Source organism: Theobroma cacao, chromosome 9, assembly GCF_000208745.1.
Source record: "Theobroma cacao cultivar B97-61/B2 chromosome 9, Criollo_cocoa_genome_V2, whole genome shotgun sequence".
Lineage (NCBI taxonomy): Eukaryota > Viridiplantae > Streptophyta > Magnoliopsida > Malvales > Malvaceae > Theobroma > Theobroma cacao.
The window spans coordinates 24,010,143-24,019,494 of NC_030858.1; the positions used below are offsets into that span (position 1 = coordinate 24,010,143).

At 32.4% G+C, this 9,352-nt stretch overlaps 1 protein-coding gene across 1 annotated transcript; it reads right to left on the bottom strand.

The window, feature by feature from the left end:
* LOC108663270 (pollen-specific leucine-rich repeat extensin-like protein 1) lies at positions 8,460 to 9,107 on the bottom strand. Its single transcript, XM_018126867.1, has one exon. The coding sequence runs from the start codon at positions 9,105 to 9,107 to the stop codon at positions 8,460 to 8,462; it is 648 nt and encodes a 215-aa protein (XP_017982356.1).

A 9,352-nucleotide genomic window follows, 5' to 3' on the forward strand; every position in this document is an offset into this window, starting at 1 on the left:
TTATATAAAATGCTATATTTTAATTAATATTTTGAATCGTAATTGTTTAAAACGGAATGTTTAACAACGATTGCTCACAGGAAAGGCAAGAAACTGATACGTAAGCCTTGCGGGGTTTCGATTGGCATTCCGAGTAATGAGTGTAAATCGGGATGCTGCGGCGGTTGTCATGGGCCCGAGGGAGATTCAGAGTCGTGACATCTAGAGTAAAGTTGTGCCAATTTTTTCAATGATTTTTTTGTCCAATGATGATAACTAGTTGTCTTAAATTCTTAACTTTTGGTGAAAAAGGTTTTTGTTTGGATTCATGCTAAATTTTTTTTGTTAAGTATCATTGTTAGGATGTGATTTCCACAATTTTGAGCACTATATCTTTTACTTTGAATTATTTTGAATATCTAGAGAAGGTTTATATTGATATGAATTTTAGATTATGTCATGATTCTAGAATTTATTTGATTTCCTCTCGAGGTGAAATCCTAGGCAATACTTAGTTAGGGAGATGATCTAGGCCATCTTTGGACTGTTTGAGCCTAAAAAGCCAACCTTGTTAAATTTTATTCCTAGTATACCCCTTTTGAGCCTAATTTCCCTTTTCTTTGTTTAACTACATAATATTGAGCTTAGCCTTGAAATTAAATTTTCAATTTTGCAACCTTCACTCCTAAGCATGTATATTGTTTTAGGAAATATAAATTGAGCTAAATATTGAAAAAGGTGGAAAGGTGACATTGATGTGAAAAAAAAAAAGAAAGAAGAAAAAAAAAGTTCAAAATATGAAAATAACCCCACTACCTACAATACAAAGAAAATAAGTTTAGGGGTGTGAAATTGTGAAAAAAAAAAGTGTTGGATGAAAGAAAAAGTTCAAATGTGGAAGAAAAGGTGTACTAGGAGAAGGAAAATAGAGCTCTATATATAGGTCCTAGAATAATTATGTGCTTAGGGTGATTTGAGCCACATTAATATCCTTTATCATACCTTGACTCTAGCCATACTTTACAAGCTTTATAAAGTCCTATTGATCCCTAGCTTTGTATTGGTCTACATTAGTGGGGAGAGAGATGAAAAGTAAACCTATGAAAATCTAGTACTAATTTGAAATTTGTATTGACATAAACTCATCCGGATGTCATGATAGTCTTGGTATAAGATTTCACACACACACAAAAATCCATTCGAGAATGTGCTTGCATTAAAATTGAAACATGAATCTAAATGAGACTTTTATTTTTCCTAAGGTTAATGATTGATAGACATACTTTTGAGGAAATTATACAGAATCATTGAGTTGGTGCACTTTATCTCTAGTAGTTGTAGTAGTAGTAATAGTAATAGTAGTGTAGTAATAACTATATTTATTTTAGTTTTCATTAACTAAATTTGATTTTTGTAAGTTAGGTTCTTTTCTATGTTTTGCTCGAGGACTAGCAAAATCTTAAGTTTAGGGGTGTGATAACTCTATGATATAGAGTTATTTGGGCTTAATTTTGATAATAATTTGGCTAGGTTTTTATAGTAATGCATAGAAATGAGTAGGTTTTATTTAATTATTTTAAATTAGTTATTTTAGGTAAGTCAATCTAATCTTTGTTAATTTTATGCTTAATTTGGTGTTAATATGGTTAAGATAGGTTGTTATTGATTTATTTGTGCTTTTGTAGGTGTTTGAAAGAAGAATTTTAATGGAAGAAGGAGCGTAATTTCGAGGTGCAGACTTCCAATGTACATGTTTTGGTATTTTGGCCATATCATTCTCTATAGAGCTCCAAATGAAGTGATTCTTGGACTATTGGAAAGCTAAGAGAAAGATCTACCACTTTACCTAGTTCGGCTTGTAGGATGGTCAAAAATCTTATCAAAGTTGACGTACTGCAGCAGTTCTAAAGCAATTACGATTTCTGTTAATTAATTTGGCAAAATTATGACTTACATAGTCTGATAAGGAAATCTCAGCTAAAATTGACTTCTTTCTTTACCCAACTTGGCCTAACTCCAAAGCCTATAAAAACAGCCTTTCAGAGGACTTAAGAAGAGAAGAAAAACACCAAATTAACAGTTGAGAGTTAAGCTACAGAGTCATTGAAGGAATTTGAAGAATTTAAGGAGATTTGGAGATCAAGAATTCATTCCTTGGTTTTTTCTATCTTTTTGTTATTCTTTTATTCTTTTGGTTTTAATGTTTATATTTTATTTGATGATGTTGTATGACTTGATGGGGAACTAAATTTTTAATCTAAGATTATGATTGAACTCAATATATAGTCTAAATTATTTATCTATCTTTTACTTATGTTTGATGGATTTAAGTTGTTTATTGTATTCTGTTCTTAATGCTTCTAGTTGACTGGCCACCAATTAGATTGAATTGGAAACCTAGGTTAAACCTTGACGAAGGAGATTTAGGTAGACCTTAAATAAAATACTGTCTGATCGAATACATTTAGTTGATTAGGTGGTTTGATTTGCATATAGGGTAGACATACACCTATAAGCCATACGTAGCCGAAATTAGAGCACAAACTTAATGAATCTTTCTTCAATATAATTTGTATAGACATATAGTAAATTAATTAGGAAAGGTATTTTTATGAGAAACTCGACAAAGACTTATAAATAATTTAGGACTCTAGGTTAGCAACTTAATCCATTAAACTAAGTTAAGAGAGAGGGACATTAATGAGATAAAGTATTGAGGGATATCAAAATCTTAGGTTTGTTAATCACTAGAAGTAAAATTTGCTGATATATTAGTTTTAGTTTAAGTTTTTAGTTTATTAATTTAAATTTTCCTTCTTAATTTTAATTGTTTAGATAAAATTAGGATGTGTTAATTTTAGTAGTTAACAATAAAGATTAATTCAATTCTCTATGGGATCAACACTCTACTCACCTTTATATTATCTTTGCGATACGTAAACTTGCGTGAGTAGAAAATTCAACAACAATAGCCATCCGATTAAGCTTCGAAACAAAATGGTTCCAATATCCAAAAATCAGAAGCAATTGTGCCAAAATCAGAAAATTCTGTACGAACAGCTCAAAAAGCCATAATTTTTACTTAAGCTTTGACTCTTATCCATTTTCAAAACCTCTTAAATAGTTGCTTTGAATTGGCACTTACATGTATTGTTTTGTTCAAATTTGATTATAGTGAAATTGATATTGTGTATATCTCTTTATTCAATGAAATATCACTGATGATATTTTTATGTGTTGATTGACGATTGATTGAACTTTTTTGTTGTGAATGTCTATATTATTTCTCCCCATAATTCTTATACTCTATTTTTTGTTCTTTTTTGGTATAACAAAAAAGAGGAGAAATGTTGTGAGTAAATTTGCAAAGCTTAACTTTTCTTTATTGCTGGATTTTTTTGTTTCAAAATGATTTCAAAAGTGCTTTCAAACTAAAATATAAATCTTTTTGAAAAAGCATAGATTAAAAGGGAGCTTGACTTGAGAAAAATGTTTGAAATCTTGTGCATAATTTCAAGGGGAGTTTTCTTCAATGAGAAAATTTTACTCTTAATTTTGTCTTATCAAAAAGGAGGAGATTGTTAACTTTATTCTTGTTTTCAAATGACAAAATTCATTGATCTTAATGACCTTTGAAAATGAATAAAAATCCTCAAAGAAATGTTGAAGTTGAACTTAAGAAATGCTAAGATTGTTTGAACATGTCTTGAATTTGAATGATTATGTTCTTGAACTTAAAGAAATATTTCTTAGGTTTCTCAAAGATCACTTGTTTTCAAATTCAAAATGCCAGCCTAGGAATCAAATTCTTGAAAGAAAAGGCTTGATTCTTGAATGAGAAGAAAGCAAAATTTAATTCTTTATCTCAAGAAGAATCAATTCTGCAGAAGGGAGAAGTCAATTCTTAAGTAGAGATCAACAGTGAAGAATTGATTTTGAGAAAAGGAGAAGTCGATTCTTGAAAGACAGAAACTTTAGGATTTGTGAAGAACCAACACCTCAAAGACAAAGAATCGATTCTAGAAAGACAGAGTGCATAAGGCAGAAATGCAAAGATAAAATCATTGATTTTAGATGGCGAAGATATTGGTTCTTGAAACACCAAAAGAAAGATTTAGAAACTTGGTGACCAAGGAAAAGATGGTACAATTGGATAAGGATGGAACACCAAAAATCAAGCTTAAATTCAAATTTTAGAGCCAAACCATGGTGAAGAATCAACACCTTAAGGCAGAAGAATTGATTCTCCAATATTGCAAAGGTATCATTTTTGAACCCAATTGTAGAAAAACTAACATCTTAGAATAAAAGAATCTATTCTCCAAAGACATAAGCTCCAAACTTTGTGCAGAACCAATAACTCAGTAGCAAAGATCGATTCTACATATGCGACAAAATTATGTAAGTTGGCTGAAACATACAAAAAGTGATTCAAATTTCACTCTAATGGGTAAGAAATCATATAGGTTATAAATACCTACCTTAAGGATGTTAAAGCAAAGATTTTGAGCAAATTTGAATCATCTTTGAAGAAGAAAACAGTGAAAAAAACAAGAAAAAGAGATGTGAGCAAAAAAATTCTATCTTTGAGCAAAACAAAGCCTAAAGATCACATTTTTATGCTTAAGTTGATACTTTTTAAGCTTAAACCTTTTTCCATCACTCATATCTTTGAGAAAGTTCTCACCTTTTTGATTCTAAACTTCCTTATCAAACCTATTAAAAGTTTTGAGCTAAAGGTTCTTGAGAATCCATTGTTGTATTGGTTATACCTCTAAGCAAAAAGTAGAGGGGTTTTGCTTGACCTTTTAAAAGGCTATATCTCGTGTAAAGGTTGTGCTTGAACCCAAAAAAGATAATGTCTTGGTAGAGGTTACGCCTGATCCTGATAAAAGACATGTTGTGAAGGTTACACTTGATCCTATTAAAAGGCTTGTTGTAAAGGTTCCACATAATCCTGTTGAAAAGGAAAGTTGATAGTGTATTCAAACTCCTTGTGCTATCAAGAGAGAGGACGTAGGCATTGTAAGGTTGAACCTTTATAAAAATCCTGTTGAATATTCTTTATTTTTCTACTATTTACTTATTCATTTCATATTCTGTTTTGCTGCTTTATTTTTTCACATTATTGCTCATCTTCAAAGCTTTTCAAAAAAAGGAGAATTTTTATTTAACAACCAATTTACTCCCCCTCTTGGTAGTTTTACTTTAAGCTTATATTTTTAACAAAATTTTGTTTAAGTAATTAAACTATTTAAGTAAATTATTAATACATTAACTAATTTACTTATTTTTTAAATTAAATATTATTACTTATTTAATTAATTGTTTACTAATACATTATTTTATGTTATTAATTACACTACTTAATTAAGTTATTAGTATATAAATTAATTTAGTACATAATCATATTTGACTAAAAGACCATCAACAACCAGCCTCAAACAAGTCGGCAAACATATATAGTATCATGAGTATTAACATGTGTTAAAAAACACCAAACATCTGGACCATTTCTACAGCCAACATCAAACAACCACATCAACCACCAGCATAAAACAAATAATCAACATGAGTGCACCAACAAACATAGCTAAATGACATTAAACAAGTAGTACACCAACTTATAGTTTTGAAACAAACAACATCAACAACTAGCATCAAACAAGAAGTGTACTAGCAAATATAGCTAAATGATATCAACTCACATCCTTTAAGATTAAAATCCACCGAAGTCAACATTACCTACAGTGAGGGGAATTTGGTGAAATGTGGTGTGCAAGGGGTCGGTGGAAAACCCAACAAAATGCTTACAAACAAAAATCAAACCACAAATTAAAGGTTAAACCAACGATAATCAAACAAAAATGGGAGAATAAGAGGAAGGAAATACCTAGAGAGGATGAGTTTAGTGGTAGAGTTCTACCATGCAAACTGGTGGAATCGAGGGTGGAAAGGCTAGGTTCAGAGATGAAGGGCCCGAGTCAGTCATTGGTCATAGTTGGGCAACGGTAAAGCTGTGATACCCCATCCCACATCGAATGTGAAAGTGATTCTTAAGGCCTATATAAAGGTCTAAGTCAATTATTTTTAAAAACTTGACTTAAGCTTTTGAAGGCCACATAGTTTAGGCTTGAAAAGTTGCTGGACTAATGGTGCTTGGACTTAGGTCATTACAATTGGTATCAGAGTATGTGCTAGCCTGATTTGGGCTTCCACATTACGCTAGTGATATCTTTGTCTTATGGAATGGGCCTTTATTGTGATTTGATGTGTCATCATGGTAAGGACATCAAGGATTTGAGTGGGTGGGATTGTGATACTTTATCCCATATCGAATGTGAATGTGACTCTTAAGGCTTATATAAAGGTCTAAGTCGATCACTACTAACAACGTGAGCTTAAGCTTTATGGCCATATAATTTAGGCCTCAAAAGTTATTGGGCTAGTGGTACTAGGACTTGGGTTGTTACATAAGCGACAGGGATAGGTTATTAGGGTGTGGGTTGGGAAGGTTTGTGGTTGAAGGAGATAGAGAAAGGAGAAAAAAGTATAAGAAAAAATGGGGGGAAAAACGAAAGAGCTGTTGGTCCCAAATAAATGTTCTAGAAGGGGGGGTGAATAGCACTTTTTGGCTTTTGGCAAGATGAGGAACTAATTTGAAAAGCAATGAAAATAAAAACAGAGTACACAATGTGTAGGAATTTAAAGTGGTTCGGTCCAAGACCTACATCCATTACCTTGATTGTTCAACCAAGGATTTTCCCAACCAATCACTATGAACGGTGAAATTCACAAGCTTTTACCGAGCTTTTACAGTGGCTTTTACCAAGCTTAGCCAAAACCTTTCATAATGGTTTTTATAGGGATCAACCAAAACCCAACACCTAACTTTTCAAGGCTAAGTTAGAACCTATACCCAATCAAGCAATCTTAGCTTGAATCAATCCCTTATAGTGACTCGCTCACTCTAAGAATACAAGAAGAGAAATAAAATGAGTGTACCTATGATCACATGGTTGATCTAAGTGGTACAAATGAAGTGCATATCACAATTACAAAGATGGGAGTTGAGTGTAGTAAATGAGCAATAAGTGTTTTTTGGTTTTTCAGCTCTTTTTTGTGTTCTTAAAAGCCTTCCTTACATTTCTAGCTATTGGAACCCTCTTTTATACTTGAAAAATCTGCTCTGATATGAGTTAGACAGTTTTTGACCGTTGGGAACAGTTTGGTAGCAATTTTGGCCGTTAATCTGTCTTTTAGTGCACAATTCAAAATTTCTGGCAAAATGCTCTTAGTCGACTAACCGATATCTTTGTCAACTAAGTTGTCTCTGTCTTTTGATTCCAATTTCTGATAGTGTGCACTTAGTCGACTAACTCATTCCTTGGTCGACGAAGTTGGTTCTGTTTCTCAATACTCTTCAGCCCGTCCACTTTTGATTTAAATCTTCGTTGACTAACTCTTCATTAATCGACTAAGGAGCTTCTGTCTTGTTGATCAATTGTGACTTCCTTATTCCTATGCTCTTTGATATGTGCATTTGAATGATTGATTAGTTATTGCATGCAATTTTTGTCCTGCACACTCAAGTAAATATATTAGACACAAATGAATGGGAATGCTTTATTATCATCAAAAACTAATGGAACCAACAATCTCCCCTTTTTTGATGATGACAAGACATTCCTTGATTAATAGCACAGTGTCTTTTTTTTCTTTTTTAGTTCTGCACAAAATGGAGGTTTTCATCCCCTTAAGTGTGCGCTCCCCCTTAGTGTGTGCATAGTTTTATTATTCATTTTAGCATGTTTTTAATCTTATCATACAAAAAATGACATGTAAGGGTTCAAATTTTTGACAAAATATATTTATACAGGCTTATGGAATAATAAGCAATAAGTGATAAAGTGACAGAACATTATTACTATTTCAGCTTGTTGTCTGTCATATTGTTTCCAGACTTAATTCATTCCAAAGCTATATGTCATAAACCATCCAGTCAAATATATCAGCATTCATATTTATTTTCATCCAAATTTTACTCATAATATCATATCAACAATTAATTATCAGCATATCAGCTCAATGTCAGCACCAAAGCATCAGCATAAACTCAAAAACATCTTTAAATATTCAATCATCAGCTTATCAGTATTTCATTCAATCACAATCCAACCAAAATATCATAAGTTTTCAGTACATTATCAGAATAAGTTCTCAACACACTTTCTGCATCAGTCATTGGTAAAATAAATAAACAGAACAAAATAAATAAACAATGTCTCAGAACAATGATCAGTATCCAATTTTCAGCTAACTACCATGGACCATCTTCCATAGACAACCTAATCAGATTCTACACCCTAATTTTCACCTAGATTTTTGTACCTCTGCCTTAACATTTTTTTAATTAATTTCTTTCTCCACTTAGCTTTCCACTTTTCCCCCTTTTTGTCATCATCAAATCTCAAGGATGATTAATCATCTTGTGAAGAGGATGAGGGAGAGGATTCATCACCAGTGAAATATTTGACATTGAGAGGTTCAGGAGAAGGTTCTGGTGGGGATTTTTGTGGTGAAGTTTCAGGTGAGGATTTGTCAGAAACTTTCAGAGGTTCTTGAGGAGAAGAGATAGTTGCTGGTTTAGACTTTTTAGCAATTCTGGAGGATTTTCTTCTTTTAAGGAATTTTGTCTCGATTGCCATTCTCTTGATGCCTTTACCAGATGGTTTTGGTTTAGTCTGTGAGGCTACAGGAGTTTTCTCTTTTCCTTTCTCAGTTTGCTTTTCTACTATCTGTGCTAGTGCAGATGTGGCTTGCTGTGTTTTTGTTTGAGCTGTTTCTTTCTCAGCTTGCTCCTCACGAACCATTTGATGAAAAAGACCCATGATTGAAACCTCTTCAGAATGTGGAGGAGATGGTTGAGGTTTTGGTTGTGGATTTTGAATAGGTGGAAAGGTGCCATCAAGAGATCCAAGAACTTCAGTTCCCTTATTTGATCCATTTTCCTTTTCAAGCTCAGCTTTAGGGTCAATCATTGGTTCAACATCTTTATTGTCATGACCCGGTACTCTTTTCGAGCCTGTGACAACCGCCGCAATGTCCCGATAAACATTCATTACCATGAATGCCAACCGAAACCTCACAAGGCTTAATATCAGTTTTCGCACCTCCTCTGTGAGCAATAATTACTAAATATCATATTTTAAAAGATTATAAGCTATTTCCAAATCAAAACAATAATAAAAAAATATTTTCTGTCTCACAAGGGCATTTTGGTCTTTTTTAAAAAAAATTTTGAAACCAGCTGAAAATATAATATATAGGGGAAAATACACATTTCATAACTAAAAACAAGTCTTTTTGTCTA